The sequence below is a fragment of the Pristiophorus japonicus genome, chromosome 2, assembly GCF_044704955.1.
Source record: "Pristiophorus japonicus isolate sPriJap1 chromosome 2, sPriJap1.hap1, whole genome shotgun sequence".
NCBI lineage: Eukaryota > Metazoa > Chordata > Chondrichthyes > Pristiophoridae > Pristiophorus > Pristiophorus japonicus.
Window position 1 is genome coordinate 234,253,823 of NC_091978.1, and position 21,179 is coordinate 234,275,001.

Genomic DNA, 21,179 nt, shown 5'->3' on the forward strand with positions numbered 1-21,179 from the left:
TGATTTTGCAAATATCAATAAAATAAATTTTTTTAAGTCTTTCCTCTCATGATTAATGCAATGAGGGCTACACTTAAGTGCTGTAAATTAATTTTTTCTGTTAATTTTTAATGAAAATGTTTAATGTCTACAAATGTGTCAGCTTCATAATTAGACTGTGCCAATATTGTTCTTTAGGTTAAATAAATATTACTATATATTTTGCATTTAAATCTATTATCACTAAGTACGATCATTGAATACAATTTTCTGACTGACTCTAGGCTAAGATAAGAAAATTTGCACCAAAAATAGTCCAGCTGTTGGCTGAATGGACTGAAACATTTCCCTATGATTTTCGAGATGAGAGGATGATGAGAAATCTAAAGGACATGACGCACAAGATAGCTACTTTGGATGAGGTTAGTTATTTGAAAGCACCAATTCATTCATGTTTGAATTATTAGGAATAGTTAATGGTGATTGCATAATGTTTCCAGAGAGGAATGAAAGAAAACACACACCTGAGCAAACAACTGTAAGAAATGGGAATTGAATTCAATTGGATGAAAGATTTGTAGCTCTGTTCCTCTACACTTCTCAGTATTCTACCATTTATTGTGTATCCTCTTGCATTTTTAGCTTCCCCAAATGCATTACCCCATACTTCTGCGGATTGAATTTCATTTACCACTTTTATGCCCATCTGACCAGTCCATTGATAGCTTCCTGCAGTTTACAGCTTTCTTCCTCACTATGAACCACATGGCCAATTTTTGGAGAAATCATGAAGTGGGACTGGATGACAGAATAGCTCCATGAACAATGCTCCTCCCCCCTCAAGCCCGAAAATGTTTACAAATGTTGTTCTTAACTCAGCTGACCACTCTGGTGCTGTGTGGATGAGCATAAAGCAAACATGATTGAGAGTCCTCAGGCTATGTAGTCTGCTGACACAATGCCACAGTTACCAAGTCCAAAGTGAACAGAAGGCAAGTTAAGAATTCAGTTAGCTTTTTTATGTTAATTTCCTGTGCAAAGCATTGCAACAAAGTTGCTTACCAGGTTAAAATAAATGGGTTAAAGACTTTGGGGCTGAATTTTACAGATGTTTGATTAATTTTATTGGATAGAAATCTTGTAAAGTGCTCTGTTCTCTGCCTGAATTCCTAATATGCACTCCCAATCTGCAGGAGCAGACATTTGTAAAATCTACCCTGTAGTTTTTTTTTAAACAGCCACTTCCAATAATCAGACAAATAAAAACAGACTGTTAGCAAACATAAGATCAGTAACCTTACCATCCACTGATATTCTCTTCCTCATAAGGCTAGACTTCCCACTATGATTGATATTTCCAGCCTTAGTGCTTTTTTTATTTTTCGGGATCGTTGGAATATCGCCCATTTTAAAAAACACCTTTTTAATTTGGGCGATAGCCTTAGCGATGTGAAATGGGCCTTAGCGATGTAGTCAGTCGTGCAAGGCTGGCGTCCATAGCAACAGCAATTCTGCACATGCACGTTTTTTTTTCAGGCAAAGATCTTTTCCCACGGGGGTTGACAGAGAGAATAGGGGAACTGGTTCCCATCAATAACATAATGAACCTTTCTTTTATTCTAGCCCTGTTGCTTTATAAAATAAAATCTATCAGCCTACTGAGGTAATCGAGCGGTTTTTAAAATTATTTAAATGGAGAAAGATTGCAAAGTGTCGCAGTACAGCGGGACCTGGGGGTACTTGTGCATGAAAACCAAAGGATAGTATGCAGGTACAGCAATTGATCAAGAAGGCCAATGGTATCTTGGCCTTTATTGCCAAGTAGTATAAAATCAGGGAAGTCTTGCGACAGCTATACAAGGTCTTGGTGAGGCCACAGCTGGAATACTGTGTGCAGTTTTGGTTTCCATATTTACAAAAGGATATACTTGCTTTGGAGGCAGTTCAGAGAAGGTTCACTCAGTTGATTCCGGGGATGAGGAGCTTGACTTATGAGGAAAGGTTGAGTAGGTTGGGCCTCTACTCATTGGAGTTCAGAAGAATGAGAGGTGATCTTATCGAAACGTATAAGATTATGAGGGGGCTTGACAAGGTGGATGCAGAGAGGATATTTCCACTGAAGGGGGAGACTAGAACTAGAGCGCATGATCTTAGAATAAGGGGCCGCCCATTTAAAACAGGAGAAATTTCTTCTCTCAGAGGATTGTAAATCTGTGGAATTTGCTGCCTCAGAGAGCTGTGGAAGCTGGGACATTGAATAAATTTAAGACAGAAATAGAGTTTCTTAAACGATAAAGGGATAAGGGGTTATGGGAAGTGGGTGGGGAAGTGGAGCTGAGTCCATGATCAGATCAGCCATGATCTCATTGAATGGCGGACGGAGCATGCTCGAGGGGCCGTATGGCCTACTCCTGTTCCTATTTCTTATGTTCTTATGTAACTCCATTTCCTTCGTCATGGGATGACATACCCTAGTTCTGCTTCTACTTGTACGCTGTGGACCAGAGAGGGAAAAAAATCCATGATTAATATTAACCCTGACATTACAGCAATGTACTTGTATGTAACTTTTCTCATTTTATTCTCCCATCTCTATTCTGCAGTATGTGATTAGCGTTCAATACTGGTTGAGAAATTACAGGCCCTCTCCCCCCCCCCCCCACCCCCCCACCATCACTATAAATCGCTATAAATGCCCTTAATTTATCCTCAACAAATACAAAGTAATTAGATGATTGGCAAGAGTCACAAAGCCCCTTAAAATCACTCACAAATTGATTCTCCTGACAGCCTTTTACTACAGATCCTCCCTGTAGTGCCGAGTAGTGCTGCGTTATTGCAGCTTTTCTTCAGCCTATTTTTGGGCCAGCGATCTTTTGGGTGAATTGTGGGCAAAATGCCAAAAGTAGCGCTCGGCGAGAATCTGGGCCATAATTGGGTGCAAGTTTCCATTATGAGCACTATTCTCGGCCTTGCAGGAGAATGACATCATTTTTTTTTAAATAGGCGGGGCGATGCAGCTGATTCAGCAGTGCCGAAAGTTAGGCCGGCGATAAATAGACTAATCGACGCTAGTTCCACTTTTCAGCAAATATGGGCAATAGCCTGCATCTCAGCTCTTATATGGATGCTAAATGGGCGCTAAATGGGTGATGATGTGCCGAAAGTCTAACCCATAATATATAGTGTAGTTGATGAATTACGATAATCCCTGGTTTTAACAGTAATGTTGTTCCAGAATCTCTCATCATTATTATGCAATTTTCTATCTGTGTTTTTTAAAATTCACTTAGTGGGTGGAACTTTCAATTTTAGCAGGGGGGGGGGATATTGGATTGGGCACCCATTATACACCCCACTTGATTTTCCTTTCCATCAATGGATGCAGAAAAGGTCCCCACCAAAGTTCAAAGTTCTGCCGATTGTATATTCCATTTGCTTGTACTACCACTAGAGGGCCATTCTCATTTACTGGAGTTTGAATACTCTCATGATCTTATGGTCAACAATCAGTTGCCTTTATATTATAAATTAATCATTGTTGATTTCTGGTACTGTTCCATTCATATTAAATTAAGCCACAAAAAGGTGTCCTTTGAGGAAGCAGTTGCTAAACTTTCATCAACACAAATTATGCTTATATTTTATTTTATATTTTATTTTATGCACATAGCATGTATGAATTTACTGCTCCACTCTCTGTTCATTCAATATGGATTATGAGATTATTTAGGTTGGGCATTGATCTATGGTGCACAACTTCATGAGTGAATCCAACACTGGACTAGCGTTTTTCTGACAAATCTTCATCCCTCCTCCTCTCCTAATGTATTTACTATTGTTGGGAAATAGGTCCATGCAGTAAGAGTTAGACACCAAATTAGCTGATCTTCATGTGTAATTCTAGATTAAGGGCTAGAAATTCGGATTTTAGCGATTTCGCCCGTTTTTGAGCGAAAATCGTGGTGGGAAATGATTTGTACTGCCAGGGTACCGCTATCGCTGGGCATCGCAAAATTCACCAAACGGTGACCAGCGATAGAGCAATAGTAGTAAAACCTGCCTTGCACAACTGAATTTTTGCTGCGGAACTGAAATTTGCAATCGAAAAAACCCCACAAAAAAAATGGACCTTCTGCGCATGCGCAAATTTTTTTTTCGACTTTTTTTTTCTTCCCACGATTCTGGTCAGCTGTCAGGATGCGCCCGCACATGCACAGTACATCCCGGGCTGAATCAGCAATTTTTCACAGAGCAGCCCCGATGCAAGGAGGGTTCAGCAGGCAGAGAGCCAAAAAGTTTAGTTATGAGACGACCGAGGCCCTCATCGTAGCTGACCAAAGTAGAAGGGGAGATTTTAATAGGAGGGGTGCTAATAAACCCCTCCCAGCTGTTCTAAGATGTCTATGGACCAGTGTGGCTGAGGAAGTTTCCTCAGTGGACGACATCAGGTGGGACCACAAGCAGTGTCGGAAAAGGTTCAATGACCATTGCAGGGTCGTCAAAGTAAGTAATATTTTTATTCATGCACTCCTTCATTACTTAAATGATAAATCTGACACATGTTGGTATAGGTAGGCTTAGTGTTGCATCTTATTTGCCATGAATGATTGTTACACATTAGCAAGACTGATTTTTGACATCTTAAAAGATATCTTCCTCATGAACCATGTACAACTACCAGGGCCATTAAACAGAGGACTGTATTAAATGCACACAGTATGATATAAATGCTTTGATGGCTATTTGTGTGTGCCACAAGAGCAGAAGGACCCTCTGGTAATCATTCCAATTGTCACCTTTGCAGGGAAAGTTGTCTCACAACTGCCAGAAGCAGCGGCACACAGGCGGTAGTCCACCCAAACACTGCCATTAACGGACCTCAAGGTAGGTCTGATCGGTGCCTCAGGGAGGTCAACTACCTGAGGGGGTGCTGAGCCCCTGTTTGAAACTGAGGATAAATCCTGCAAAATTCCCGGGCTGGGTTGGGGCAGTGTGATGTAGTGTCTGTGGGCTAGTGTTGGGGCAATGTGATGCAGTGTCTGTGGGCTAGGATTGGGGCAATGTGATGCAGTGTCTGTGGACTAGGGTTGGGGCAATGTGATGCAGTGTCTGTGGGCTAGGGTTGGGGCAATGTGATGCAGTGTCTGTGGGCTAGTGTTGGGGCAATGTGATGCAGTGTCTGTGGGCTAGGGTTGGGGCAATGTGATGCAGTGTCTGTGGACTAGGGTTGGGGCAATGTGATGCAGTGTCTGTGGACTAGGGTTGGGGCAATGTGATGCAGTGTCTGTGGGCTAGGGTTGGGGCAATGTGATGCAGTGTCTGTGGGCTAGGGTTGGGGCAATGTGATGTAGTGTCTGTGGGCTAGGGTTGGGGCAATGTGATGCAGTGTCTGTGGGCTAGGGTTGGGGCAATGTGATGCAGTGTCTGTGGGCTAGGGTTGGGGCAATGTGATGCAATGTCTGTGGACTAGGGTTGGGGGAATGTGATGCAGTGTCTGTGGGTCTGTACATATAATGGAGTGGTGCCGGTCCGTCAAATGAGCCTGTGTTATGTGACCTTCCTCATGTCACCCTGTCCTCTTCCCTGCTGCTAACTGCTCATCTGTTGTTTTCTATTTCCAGGTGAGGAGGTGCCAAATCTTCCAATGGAAGCCTCCACCTCAGCCCATCATGTGCGGGGGTCGAGGAAGACACCAAGGATGAGGAACCTCCACGGGAGGAGGAAACTGATGAAGCTATTGACGGGGGCGGTGGGGTGGGGGAGCCAATGCAGTCAACATCTCTTTTTGCTGCGGCCACTAGCTCTGACGAGGAAGAAACATTCTCGGGCTTTGACCAATCCGAGACCCCGGGTACAAGTGGCATGCAGCAACACACTCCCAGGATTGAATCCCGTATGCCGACTCTCTGAAGGGTGAGTCAGCAAAGCCAGTCTACTGACAAACAGGCAGGCACACACCTGGACATGGTGGGATTGTCCAGGGAGAGCATCCAGCTCACTCGACAACTCCTGGAGGTCTTGGGTGGTTTTCCCACAAGCATTGCGGCACTATCTGCGAACATGAGGGAGGGCATGTCGCAGTTTGTCGGGTGCGAGCTGCGAAACCACCGAAGCTGTCAATGCCCACGTGCAATTGATGGTCTCGATCTTTGACACTGCAGTCCCCAGTGTCACACCCAGACCGACATCACCTGAGAGTGGTGAGGCCGAGCAAGAGCCTTGCCACTCAGAAGCCGAGCCTTGTTGATATTTTGTAAAAGTTTGCCAATTCACAATAATGTTTAATAAATTTTATTCCACTTTTGAGATGTTTAAATTTTATTCAAGTTAATCTTATTCCAGTTACAATGTTTATCAAGTTACTGTATGTTTAATAAATTCTTTTGTTCACCTTAACCATTCCTGTGTAATGTCTCATTTGCAGAATAAGAGAGGGAATAGTCAACATGGTAGGATAGAGCGGGCAGGCAATGGTGAAACTTGCCGTTCACTATTGAAGCAAAGCGATGAATTATGAGCTGCTGACGTAAGGCTTTTGCAATGGCAAAAGCTCCACAATGCCTCCCCTGTGGTGGTGGTGGGGCTAGTGGTATGGGTTCAACGCCAGACTTCTTGTCCTCCTCCTCGTCCTCCTCCTCCTCATCCTCCTCATTGTCCTCCTCCTCCCCCCCTCTTCCCCTCTCTCCTGAGGTTCTCCTGCAATCCCCATTTGCAAATCCTGTCCCCTCATGATGGCAAGGTTGTGTAGCATGCAGCACACCACAATGAACTCAGAGACCTGCTGAGGGGAGTATTACAGGCAGCCTCCAGAGTGGTCCAGGCATCGGAAGCGCTGCTTGAGCAATCCAATTGTCTGTTCAACGATGTTACATGTGGCTATATGGCTGTCATTATAGCGATGCTCAACTTCTGTCTGTGGGTTCCAGAGGGGGGTCATGAGCCAGGCGCAAGGCCGTAGCCTTTGTCCCCCAGCATCCAGCTCTAGCCTTGTGGCTGACGCTCGAACAGGTATGAGACACTGCTCTCAGGCAAGATGAAAGCATCATGGATGCTACCTGGAAATTGGGTATTTACTGCCATGATGCGCTGAGTATGGTCGCAGACGATCTGTACGTTCAGGGAATGGAATCCCTTTTGATTTTGGTAAACCTCTGGATCCTCTAAAGATGCTCACAGGGCGATGTGCGTACAGTCAATGGCAGCCTGAACCTTGGGGAAGCTAGCAATTCATGCACAACCTATAGCCTTCTCGTTCTGTGCCTTCTTGGTCATTGGGTGCGCACAGTGCAGTAGTCACCTGGCGAATTCAGTGATGTGTAGCATACCGCGAGATGGAGCATATGTCCCCTGCTGATACCTGAAAGGAACCGGAGACATAGAAGGCAAGTGCCGCAGTCACCTTCACCTCAACGAGTCTGTTACTGCTGGTAGGCTGTAGGTCTGTCTTTATAAGCTGGCATATATCTGTGACCACCTCTTTTCGGAAGCGCAGCCCTCAAACGCACTGTGCCTCAGACAGCTGCAGGTATGAGCGCTGTTCCCTGTAAATTCGTGGGGGGTAAGGTCTCCTCCCCATATATCTGCGACCTCTTCGATTACGCTCAAAATGCTCTTGAAAAAGCCTTCTTCCAGCTCGAAACTACAGAGAAAAAGCAGCCAGGAATAATGGCAGAGATAATAATAGCCCCCATTCTTTTAAGTGTCCTTAAATATCCTTAAAAATGAACTATAAACTCACATAAAGCTCACTGTGTAAGATGCAGCCTTCCCTTCAAATCCTTTAATGCACTGAACTTCTGTTCCATTTTTCAAGATGGCGCCATTAGCGCCAAGTGTGCCCTGGATCCGACCTGGTAAGACTTGATTTTCTTTGGACGTGTTTTTGGGTGGGTGGTAAAAATAGCGATATCGGCGAATTTTCCGCCCCCGGCGATAGTGCAGCATTGCACACCGATTGACATCATAAAAACGGCTAAAAAAACGGGCGGGCGATAATTTTTAACGCCGTTACAAAACCGCTGCTGAATTTTCTGCCCAGGTGCTAAATTTTATGTGACTCGTTTAGCACCAAAATAAAAATCACTTTTTCTGCTTCGCCATGGTGGAAAATGGGCACAAACCTGCCGAATTTCTAGCCCAAATGAGTGTTGACAGGCAATTAAACTGTGATGGGCAACACACCTAAGCCTAATCCTTTATACATTTCATGTTCACACATTTTGCAGCAAGAGTCATTGGATATCTATCAGAAACAAGAGCCCCGCTCTTGACAGGGGCAGGTTGTGCAGGCTGGGGGCTCAAAGTTTTGGACGGGAAACTCGGAAGTCGGTGTTTTGTCGCATGCTGTGGAGTTTTGACTCCACCACGTGTGTATTTTATTTTGCCAGAATCCCCGGCCGGAGGTCAGCCTGATTGACATGCTTAGGTCCCAGTCTGGCAGGATGCACTCCAGAGCAGGCCACAGCCCCAGGTAGGGAGCCTGCAGCTGCTACTGGGAGCATGAGGGGTCTGATCCCTGGCCCTAGGGGTGTCCGGCCCCGAACCCAGGGCGGGGGTGGGGGGGGGGGGGCGGCGGTGGGTGGTGGTCAATCCCCGACTTCAGGGGTCTTTTTAGGGGGGTGGTCTAATGGGGGGAGGGTCCGATCCAAGGCAAGACGGTAAGCTTAGGGACCTGGGGGATGCACTCCTGTTGCTACTGGCCCACAAGCAGTCCTCGCCTTCCTTCAGCTGCCAGGTTTCCTGAGGTCTGGGAAACCCAGCTGGCCAGGGATAATCTGAGGCTGTCAGCCTCATTATAATATTTAAATAGCCAACTCACCTCCTGGGAGCAGATTGGCTGCATGCCCCTTGTCCCACCCACGATAAACTCGGAATAGTGCAGGTTGGAGGCGGCTTGAGGTCAGGTTTGAGGTTCTTAAAATTTTATCATCTCACCTGACCCCAACCCACTCTTTTTTGGGGGTTAAAATTCACCCCAAGAACTCTGGCTGATTTCATATCTCACATTGTACCACCCTTACTGCCACCCTAGATGAGATTAACTAATTCATCACAAACTGAGAATCAAATCTCTACGTTGACCAATTCAGATTCCATATTGGCCCCAAACTATGAAATAAATGACTATAGGGATGTAGCCCTTAACTAGAATGTCGACCTGCCAAGTGGAAGGTGTGACTTTGATTCAATTCCATGATTTCTCCAACTTATATGACAGAGTTGGATAAGTGTCAAGGTCCCTTCCTAATTCATTCAAATGTCCCAGGAAAATAACTGGACATTACCAATCAAAATATGGAGCTGGATCATAATCGCCTTCTGACTAAAGTAGGGTGAATGAGGAACTTGAGGTAGAAATTGGATCAAAAGTGCAGTAAGGTTTTAAGAAACTTAAATCATTCAATGATCATACAACATATTGAATCCGGATAAATAGAAAACAAAGCTTTAATTATTCCGTTTATTTGGAGAAGATTACACATTCTGAATAATTGTTTGGTTCTTTTCATCTCTCTAATTATTTTATATCATTTTACGTCTATATTTTTAAAAAATAACTAAGTTAACTCAGTTAACTGATGTTATGCCTTTTGTTTTGAACTGAATTGCCTGTCTGATATTCCCTTGCCATCACAGCTTCCATTCATTCTTTCCTTGCTCATAAACCAAGGTTTTAAATTTAAGTAAGGCATATTTCGTAGGAATGAGAAATAAATTGACCACAGTAATCTGTGCTGAACTGTCAATGGTTAAACCTATAGACAGACAGTGGAAAGTATTCAAAGAAATTTTCGGTACAATAGAAAATCACTACACACCCCTAAAAGACAAAGGGGCCGAACTTGCCCCGCGCTGGGTTTGGAGCGCATACTTTGAATTGGATGGTTTTTTTGCACCGGTGCGGAATTGGCCTCTTTGAGGAAAAAATATGCTTCTTGCGCTAATAGAGCATTCGCGCGGTGCTCAGTGGTGCTCACGGGGCACGTCGCTCAGCGCCACGCTCATCAGGCTGATGCATCACAATGCCCTTCCCTTCAGTTAAAGAGGAGGACTGCTGCAAACTCTGCAACTTCTTTAGTGGCACCCACTGGGCCACCAGGGAGGGTGTTGGCTGGGCCAGGAACTTGGCACCCAAAAAGGAGTGCTGGTCCTGTAAATGTTTTGTGAATTATTTGTTTTTGTTTTTTCCAATTTATTTTTAGGCCCTCCCAAGGCCCAACTTGGACTAAAGTTGCCGAAATTCGCGGCTTGTGCCGCGATTCCTCATGCAACACCCATTTTTACCGTTGCGCAAATTAAAGCTTGAATTTACGGCTTGATAGCGATAGCGAAGCGATAACGGTAATTTTGGTAAAAAAATACCGTTTTCGCTGAGAACCGAATTTCTAGCCCAAAGTGTTAAATTATGAGGGCAGGCTGTATAAACTTGGCTTATATTATTTTCAATTTAGAAGTTTGAGGGGTGATCTGATTGGGTGTTTAAAATCATAAAGGATTCAATAGGGTAGATACACATAAACTATGATGACTGATGGGACAACCCAGAAAAAAATTAGAGCTCGGTCATTTAGGTATGAAATCAGGAAACAATTTTTCACACAAAGCGTTGTGGAAATCTGGAACTCACTCCCAAAAGGCTGTAGATGGTCAGTCAATTGAAATTTTCAAGTTGATATTGATAGATTTTTGTTGGGGAAGGTTATCAAGGGATATGGAACAAAGGCAGATAACTGGATTTGATGTACAGATCAGTCATGATTAATTGAATGGCAGAATAGGCCCGAGATGCTGTTCCTATGTTCCCATGTTCCTACACTTAGCACGGCATAGATCAGGAACTGAACAGAGTGGGGGAAACAAACTTTCAAATCTATGGCAATGAGCATTAGTTCTCCAATACTCAATCACACGGCGCTGATTTTCCCTAATTCTTCTTTATAATATTCAGCTTTTAAATTATATTGCTCCATTTCTATCGAAGGCATATGATCGAATCTGTGCCTTCATTAAAGATTACTTATGAAATGGTAGTACTTGAACCTTAGGAGTTATAAGGAGGCGAAATTGCATATTGTCCCGTAAGGAGGCGGTAACCTTGGCAAGGCATGGAAGTATCATTCCGCGACCTAAATTCGGGTTATCGTCCCCGATAGAAGTGGAGCGCAATGTTGTGCGCTCCACTTCCTCTCAGGGTGGGTTTGGGACGCTAACCTCGGGAATGTTGCAGTGCTACGCGGCCTCCCCATGTAGCGCTGATGTGATCACAGGGCCCTCCCCTTCCGTTAAAGGGGAGGGCACACTGGGAGCTCTGCAGTGGTTTTGATGGGCCTCCAGTATACCGGGAATGTGGGGTGCCGTGGCTGCAGTCCAGCACAGAAGCGGAGTGCCGGCTGCACCATCGTGGCTAGATAGATGAGTTGACAGCACAAATAGATATAAATGGGTATGATCTGATAGCCATTACAGAGACGTGGTTACAAGGTGACCAAGGTGATTCAGGAGTGTTTGACAATTCGGAAAGATCAAAAAAAAGAAAAGAAAAAGAAATTATATCGGCTGAGAAGATCAAGATGTAGAATAAGCTTGGGTGGAGATAAGCATTAATAAAGGGAAGAAGTCACGGGTGGGCGTAGTCTATAGGCCCCCTAACATTAGACAAACTGTTGGACAGAGTATAAATCAAGAAATAATGGAGGCTTGTAAGAAAGGTACGGCAATAATCATGGGAGATTTTTATCTTCATATTGATTGGACAAATCAAATTGGCCAAGGTAGCCTTGAGGAAGAGTACATCCGGGATGGTTTACTTGAACAGTACATTGTGGAACCAACCAAGGGGCAGGCTATCTTAGACCTGGTACTGTGTAATGAGACAGGATTAATAAATGATCCCATATTAAAGGGTCCTCTAGGAAAGAGTGATCATAGCATAGTTGAATTTCAAATTCAGTTGGAGGGTCAGAAAGTTGGGTCTCAAACCAGTGTCTGGGGGCTAGAGTTTCCTCTCACATCTCCCATTTTCCCTCACATCTCCCATTTCCCGCCCAGGTACTGCCCAGAAATACAAGTTTCCTCTCAAATCGCCCATTTACCACCCACTCACCGCCCGGTGGTAAATTCCACAGTCATTACTGCCGAGTGGTATTCGATACTGTCCGCATATATTACCGCCCAAATACCACCCAAAATGGAAGTTTCATCATTAAGATCCGTTGACCACCGGACCTTAATATCACCCTGAAAAAGCAGGTCTTACTGGATCTTAAGTGGATCTTAAGTGGGCGGTATGGACATAGATCTGACAGGTTTATTTGATATTACACAAATCTTCACAGTTTGATGTATTTTTAAATGGATTGTGGTATTTTCTAGTGTTAGGCAATAATATAAATGGCCTAATAAAGCCTTATTTACTCCTTTAGTCTATCTCACTCACTAGTCTCACTCACATTAGTCTCACTCAGCCCTCAGTCTCTCTCTCCCCTCAGTCTCTCTCACCCCCCCAGTCTCTCTCACCCGCCAGTCTCTCACCCCTCCCAGTCTCTCTACCCCCAACCCTGTCTCTCCCCCAGTCTCTCCTCCCCCCAATCTCTCCACCCCTCAGTCTCTCTCACCCCTCCCAGTCACTCTACCCCCAACCCTGTCTCTCCCTCCAGTCTCTACTCCCCAAATCTCTCCACCCCCCAGTCTCTCTCACCCCTCCCAGTCTCTCTACCCACAACTCCGTATCTCCCCCCCAGTCTCTCCTCCCCCCAGTCTCTCATCCCCCCCAGTCTCTCTCACCCCTAGTCTCTCTCTCCCCCAGTCTCTCTCACCCCCGGTCTCTCCCCCCCAGTCTCTCTCCCTCCCCAGTCTCTTTCCTCCCCCCCTTCCAGTCTATCTCACCTCCCCCCCACTGCAATCTTTCTCCCCCCCCGCCACAGCGACCTCACTCTCTTCCCTCCGCCCCCCCCCACAGCGATCTCCCTCTCTTCCCTCCTCCACAGCGATCTCTCTTCCCCTCCCCACAGCGAACTCACTCTCTCTTCCCCCCCCCCCCAGTGATCTCACTCTCTCCCGCCCACAGTGATCTCACTCTCTCTTCCCCCCGCCACAGCGATCTCACTCTCACCCCCCCACAGCGATCCCGCCGCCCCCCCCTCCACAGCGATCTCACTCCCCCCCCTGCCCCCCCCCACAGCGATCTCCCTCCCCCTCCCCCGCACAGCAATCTCAGACCTGCAGTCTCTGGCCTCTCATTTTTTGCCTCTCGGGGGGGCGGAGCTTGACAGCCGCGTGTGTGCGCATAACTTGGGAGCCGAAGATTCCCGAGTCGATAGGCCTCCTCCGCCGCACACCGCCCGCTGCCCTTCACTCCCGCACCGCTTCGTCGCCACCGACATGGAGCACCCGAAAACCGCGGGAGCGCGCACCAGTGGCATTCCGGCGGTTGAAAAAGACGCAGCCGCCGGAACACCGCTAAGGATCGGGCGGGGGCAATTTGAAAGGAAAATCCAGCCACTGATCTAAAATGAAGGTGATTACAAAGGTATGAAGGCAGAGTTCGCTAAAGTGGACTGGGAAAATAAATTAAAGTGTAAGACGGTTGATGAGCAGTGGCAGATATTTAAGGAGATGTTTCATAACTCTCAACAAAAATATATTCCATTGAGAACCATCTCTGGCTAACTAAGGAAGTAAAGGATGGTATCAAACTGAAAACAATGGCATACAAAGTTACCAAGATTAGTGGGAGGCCAGAGGATTGGGAATTTTTTTAAACCAGCAAAGGACGACTAAATACTAATAAAGAAAGACAAGATGGATAATGAGAGTAAACTAGCAAGAAATATTAAAACAGTACAGGTACATAAAAAGGAAGAGAGTGGCTAAAGTAAATGTTGGTCCCTTAGAGGATGAGACTGGGGAATTAATAATGGGGAACAGGGAAATGGCAGAGACTTTGAACAAATATTTTGTATCGGTCTTCACGGTAGAAGACACGAAAAACATCCCAATGATAGATAATCAAGGGGCTATAGGGAGGGGGGGAGCTTAAAACAATCACTATCACTAAAGAAGTAGTACTCGGTAAAATAATGGGACTAAAGATGGACAAGTCCTCTGGACCTGATGGCCTGCATCCTAGGGTCTTAAAAGAAGTGGCTGCAGAGATAGTGGATGCATTGGTTGCAATCTATCAACATTTCCTGGAGTCTTGAGAGGTTCCAGCAGATTGGAAAACTGCAAATGTAACACCCCTATTTTAAAAAGTAGGGAGACAGAAAGCAGGCAATGATAGATCTGTTAGCCTAACATCTGTCATTGGAAAATGCTGGAGTCCATTATTAAGGAAGCAGTAGCAGGACTTTTAGAAAATCATAATGCAGTCAAGCAGAGTCAGCATGGTTTTATGAAAGGGAAATCATGTTTGACAAATTTGCTGCAGTTCTTTGAGGATGTAACGAGCAAGATGGATAAGAGGGAACCAATGGATGTGCTGTATTTGGATTTCCAGAAGGCATTCTGTTATGTATGTAAACCTGTAAATACCATGTCTAAACACCAGAGAGCTTATCCCCGGGAGTCCCAAGGAATTCCACAATCCCTTGGGAATGCCTGTATATAAGGAGGCCTCACAAGCTGGAGAGACACTCTGAGATCTGTAATAAAGGACTACGGTCACATCTTACTTTGAGCTTGCAGTATCTAATCTGACTCTTTATTCAAGACTTAACAACTGGCGACGAGATACAAATGACGAACCCCACCGCAACAATGCAGAGAACCATGGGCATCCTGGAGAAATTTTCGGAGGGAGATGATTGGGAAACCTTCGTGGAGCGACTCGACCAATACTTCGTGGCCAACGAGTTGGAAGGAGAAGCGAACGCTGCCAAACGAAGGGCGATCCTCCTCACCGTTTGCGGGGCACCAACGTATGGCCTCATGAAAAATCTGCTTGCTCCAGCGAAACCCACAGACAAGTAATGCGATGAGTTGTGCACACTGGTCCGGGAGCATCGAAACCCAAAGGAAAGTGTTCTGATGGCGAGATATCGGTTCTACATGTACAAGAGGTCTGAAGGCCAGGAAGTGGCGAGCTACGTCGCTGAGCCTTGCAGGACATTGCGAATTTGAAGGACACTTGGAGCACATGCTCAGGGAATTCTTTGTAATTGGCGTTGGCCATGAAGCAATACTTGGCAAACTTTTGACTGGAGAGACCCAATCTTGAGTAAAGTCATAGCGATAGCCCAGGCGTTTATCGCTATGGCTTTACAATACCAAACAAATTTCTCAGCACATGAGTGTTGCTGCAAGTACTGTGAACAAAGTAACGTATTTGAATCGAAATGTACAGGGCAGGTCTTACACGTCTGCAGCTGCACGTCCGCAGATGACTCAAGAGTCCAGCATCAATGGCGGTGAATACAAGGCCATTAATACCTTGTTGGCGCTGCGGGGGTGATCATCGATTCCATTCATGCTGCTTCAAAGGATACATTTGCAAGGGCTGTGGAACAATGGTACACCTCCAACGTCTGTACAGGCGAGCTGCAAACCCTGCAAACCACCATGTTGCAGAGGAGGACCGATCATGACGAACCAGATCCTCAGACCGAGGAGGCAGAGATATATGGGGTGCACACATTTACCACAAAGTGTCCCCCGATAATGCTGAAGGTTGAATTAAATGGACTCCCGGTGTCCATGGAGCTGGACACAGGCGCAAGCGAGTCCATAATGAGCAAAAAGACTTTTGATATGTTGTGGTGCAACTTATCAAGGCCAGTCCTGACACCCATTCATACTAAACTGAAAATGTACACAAAGGAACTGATTCCCGTAATCGGCAGTGCTACTGGAAAGGTCTCCTACGCTGGAGCGGTGCACGAGTTACCACTCTGGGTGGTACGGTCGATGGCCCCACGCTGTTCGCAGGAGCTGGCTGGGAAAGATACGCTGGAACTGGGATGATGTCCGAGCGCTTTCGTCCGTCAATGACACCTCATGTGCCCAGGTCCTAAACAAGTTCCCCTCGCTGTTCGAACCAGTCATCGGGAAGTTCCAGGAGCAAAAGTGCAGATCCATTCGATTCCGGGGGTGCGACCCATCCATCACAAGGCGAAAGCAGTATCTTACATGATGAGAGAGGGTGGAGATCGAACTGGACAGACTGCAACGAGAGGGCATCATTTCGCTGATCGAATTCAATGAGTGGGCCAGTTCAATTGTTCCAGTCCTCCAGGGAGATGACACCGTCAGAATCTGTGGTGATTACAAAGTAACTATCAATTGTTTCTCACTGCAGGATCAATACCCGCTACCGAAGGCAGATGACCGATTTGCGACACTGGCGGGAGGGAAAACCTTCACGAAGCTGGACTTGACCTCGGCCTACATGATTCAGGAGCTGGAGGAATCATCGAAAGGCTTCACCTGCATCAACACGCACAAAGGCCTCTTTATTTACAACAGATGCCTGTTTGGGATTCGATCTGCCACGGCGATATTCCAGAGGAACATGGAAAGCTTGCTGAAGTCAGTCCCGTGCACCATGGTCTTTCAGGACAACATCTTGGGACACCATCGAGTACCTGCAGAACCTGGAGGAGGTTCTTAGTTGGCTCAATCATGTGGGGCTCAGGCTAAAACGCTCGAAGTGCATTTTCCTGGTGCCTGAAGTGGAGTTCCTGGGAAGAAGAATCGCGGTGGATGGCATCAGGCCCGCCGAATCGAAGACGGACGGAGGCAATCAAGAACGCACCGAGACCACAGAACGTGACGGAGCTGCGGTCATTTCTAGGACTCCTGAAATATTTTGATAACTTCTCACCAGGTCTTGGCACATTGTTAGAAGCCCTGCACTCTTTACTGTGTAAAGGAGATGCTAGTCAAAGTAGGAATAGCAGGATAGCTCAGATGAATAAGTGGCTTGAGGAGTGGTGCAGAAGGGAGGGATTCAAATTCCTGGGACATTGGAACTGGTTCTGGGGGAGGTGGGACCAGTACAAATCAAACAGTTTGCACTTGGGCAGGGCCGGAACCAATGTCCCAGGGGAGTGTTTGCTAGTGCTGTTGAGGAGGGGTTAAACTAATATGGCAGGGGGATGGGAACCTATGCAGAGAAACAGAGGGAAGTAGAATGGGGGCAGAAGCAAAAGATAGTAGGAAGAAAAGTAAAAGTGGAGGACAGAGAAACCCAAGGCAAAAATCAAAAAGGGCCACATTGCAGCAAAATTCTAAAGGGGCAAAGTGTGTTAGAAAGACAAGCCTGAAGGCTCTGAGCCTCAATGCGAGGAATATTCGTAATAAGGGCATTAGCCTGGATGATGTGGAATCTGTATGGGTGGAGCTACGGAATACCAAAGGGCAGAAAATGCGAGTGGGAGTTGTGTACAGATCACCAAACAGTAGTACTGAGGTTGGGGACAGCATCAAGCAAGAAATTAGGGATACGTGCAATAAAGGTACAGCAGTTATCATGGGCGACTTTCATCTACATATAGATTGGGCAAACCAAACTAGTAGCAATGCGGTGGAGGGGGATTTCCTGGAGTGTATTAGGGATGGTTTTCTAGAACAAGGAACCAACTAGAGGGCTGGCCATCTTGGACTGGGTGATGTGTAATGAGAAAGGACTAATTAGCAATCTTGTTGTGCGAGGCCCTTTGGGGAAGAGTGACCATAATATGGTAGAATTCTTCATTAAGATGGAGAGTGACACAGTTAATTCGGAGACGAGGGTCCTGAACTTAAGGAAAGGTAACTTCAATAGTATGAGACGTGAATTGGCTAGAATAGACTGGCGCATGATACTTAAAGGGTTAACAGTGGATAGGCAATGGCAAACATTTAAAGATCACATGGATGAACTTCAACAATTGTACATCCCTGTCTGGAGTAAAAACAAAACGGGGAAGGTGGCTCAACCGTGGCAAACAAGGGGAATTAAGGATAGTGTTAAATCCAAGGAAGAGGCTTATAAATTGGCCAGAAAAAGCAGCAAACCTGAGGACTGGGAGAATGTTATAATTCAGCAGAGGAGGACAAAGGGTTTAATTAGGAAGGGAAAATAGAGTATGAGAGGAAGCTTGCCGGGAACATAAAAACTGACTACCAAAGCTTCTATAGATATGTGAAGAGATAAAGAATAGTGAAGACAAACGTAGGTCCCTTGCAGTCAGATTCAGGTGAATTTATAATGGGGAACAAAGAAATGGCAGACCAGTTGAACAAATACTTTAGTTCTGTCTTCACGAGGGAAGACACAAATAACCTTTCGGAAGAACTAGGGGACCGAGTGTCTAGTGAGAAGTAGGAACTGAAGGATATCCTTATTAGGCAGGAAATTGTGTTAGCGAAATTGATGGGAGTGAAGACCCATAAATCCCCGGGGCCTGGTAGTCTGTATCCCAGAGTACTTAGGGAAGTGGCCCTAGAAATAGTGGATGCATTGGTGATCATTTTCCAACAGTCTATCGACTCTGGATCAGTTCCTATGGACTGGAGGGTAGCTAATGTAACACCACTTTTTAAGAAAGGCGGGAGAGAGAAAACAGGAAATTATGAGCGGTTAGCCTGACATCAGTAGTGAAGATGAAATAGCAGCACATTTGGAAAGCAGTGACAGGATCGGTCCAAGCCAGCATGGATTTATTAAGGGGAAATCATGCTTGACAAATCTTCTAGAATTTTTTGAGGATGTAACAAGTCGAGTGGACAAGGGAGAACCAGTGGATGTGGTGCATTTGGACTTTCAAAAGGCTTTTGACAAGGTTCCACACAAGAGATTGGTGTGCAAAATTAAAGCACATGGTATGGGGGGTAATGTACTGACGTGGATAGTTGAACTGGTTGGCAGACAGGAAGCAGAGAGTCGGGATAAACGGGTCCTTTTCAGAATGGCAGGCAGTGACTAGTGGGGTGCCTCAGGGCTCAGTGCTGGGACCCCAGCTATTTACAATATACATTAATGATTTGGATGAAGGAATTGAGTGTAATATCTCCAAGTTTGCAGATGACTCTAAAATGGGTGGCGGTGTGAGCTATGAGGAGGATGCTAAGAGGCTGCAGGGTGACTTGGACAGGTGAGGTGAGTGAACAAATGTACAGCAGATGCAGTATAATGTTGATAAATGTGAGGTTATCCACTTTGGGGGCAAAAACACGAAGGCAGAATATTATCTGAATGGCGACAGATTAGGAAAAGGGGAGGTGCAACGAGTCCTGGGTGTCATGGTACATCAGTCATTGAAAGTTGGCCTGCACGTATTGCAGGCGGTGAAGAAGACAAATGGTATGTTGACCTTCATAGCCAGGGGATTTGAGTATACAAGCAGGGAGGTCTTACTGCAGTTGTACAGGGCCTTGGTGAGGCCTCACCTGGAATATTGTGTTCAGTTTTGGTCTCCTAATCTGAGGAAGGACGTTCTTGCTATTGAGAGAGTGCAGCGAATCGTCACCAGACTGATTCCCGGGATGGCTGGACTGACATATGAGGAGAGACTGGATCGACTGTGCCTTTATACACTGGAATTTGGAAGGATGAGAGGGGATCTCATAGAAACATATAAAATTCTAACGGGACTGGGCAGGTTAGATGCAGGAAGAATGTTCCTGATGTTGGGGAAGTCCAGAACCAGGGGACACAGTCTAAGGATAAGGGTTAAGCCATTTAGGACTGAGATGAGGAGAAACCTTTTCACTCAGAGAGTTGTTAACCTGTGGGATTCCCTACCGCAGAGAGCTTTTGATGCCAGTTGATTGGATATATTCAAGAGGGAGTTAGATTATGGTCCTGACGGCTAAAGGGATCAAGGGGTATGGAGAGAAAGCAGGAAAGGGGTAATGAGGTGAATGATCAGCCATGATCTTATTGAATGGTGGTGCAGGCTCGAAGGGCCGAATGGCTACTCCTGCACCTATTTTCTATGTTGCTATGATTCCGCCAGAGAATTGCTCTTTAACCGCCACTTTCTTCAGGCTGTACGGCTGCCTGCTAGTATGGCAGCAGTAGAAAGCAAATATTGCGACAGATGCATCAAAGAACATTGTATGCTGGATGACATCATCACACGGGTAGCGTTAGCTGGCGCAGCATTGCCTCTTGGCACCTCTGCCAACGAGCCTTTTCAATTTCAGCCAGGGCTTGGACGCTGCCTAACGACAATGGTAGGCCTTTGCCGCCCGTTTGCTGCCTACGGGCGGCCTCCACAACCCTATTTCGAACCCCAAGACTTGGATAGCTTTTTTGGCATGCATGAGCGCGAAAACTCATGAAATCATGTGAAGTTTTACATTGGCTTAAGTGCATGCACAATAAGTCTGTGATACCGGGTATTTAATTCGGACTATACGATCAGTGCCGCGATTTCCTCAAACATATCAGCTTTATAATTTTAGATCACTTGCAGTCATAAAGGTTTGAACCCTGGTAGGGGTCAGCATTCCAGCCTGCTCACCAATGGCTATGACGCGCTTTACTGCTTGTCAGCTGCTCCACTGTTGAGAGCAAGCAGATGGCTGGGCATTCGACAAAGTAATGAAGGGAACGAGAGGGGAAACAAGCCAAAGATAATGCTGCTTTATTTCTCTGTAAGAACATTGGCCTGGAATTTGAGGTCAGGATGATAGCCAACTGACAGCGTTTGCCATCATTCCGCCTTTGAAAGTGACTGCAAGTTCGGGATTTGGCGGATTTCATGTGGATATCCTAAAGTTGCGGTCAGTCATTGACAGCTCCGAAACAGCATGCACCATGGCGCCCTCCCACAGAGCCAGCAATCTGTGTAATTAGCCAAATCAATGACACTGACAAAAACTTTGGCTCTTCTGCAGTAAGTACGCTGTTAAATTCCCCACTGAAAGTTGGAGCCAAAGAGATTAGGGGGCCGAAATTGCCCCTCTCCTTAAAGCATGTTACCACTGCAAATCGGTGGCCACACTGCGGAGTGGAGTGGCTGCCGACTTTTCATGGAATTGCCGCTGATAGCCCAATTTCCGTTCCGAGCTTTCCCGGCAGTGCCCCAATCCCCTCCCTGCCGCTCTGCTGCTACCGATCCATCTTAAGTGCATCATCACCGTGCGCACCACCGATCTACCTTCCCGACGGTGACATTCCCCTCTGAAAATCTTTGGCCCGCCGGGCGGTGCCAAAACTTGTTTTTTTTCCTGGTGGTCCAGTGAGGCTGTGGCCTTCTGCAGCGGCGGTG

The 21,179-nt window shown here is 46.1% G+C and overlaps 1 protein-coding gene across 1 annotated transcript in view; it reads left to right on the forward strand.

The window, feature by feature from the left end:
• rasgef1ba (RasGEF domain family, member 1Ba) overlaps nt 1-21,179 on the forward strand; it is a 209,536-nt gene that overhangs the window by 67,038 nt on the left and 121,319 nt on the right. Inside the window, exon 4 of the mRNA XM_070863893.1 lies at nt 264-401. Within this exon, the coding sequence (XP_070719994.1) occupies nt 264-401 (138 nt within the window). The remainder of the gene's footprint in view (nt 1-263; nt 402-21,179) is intronic.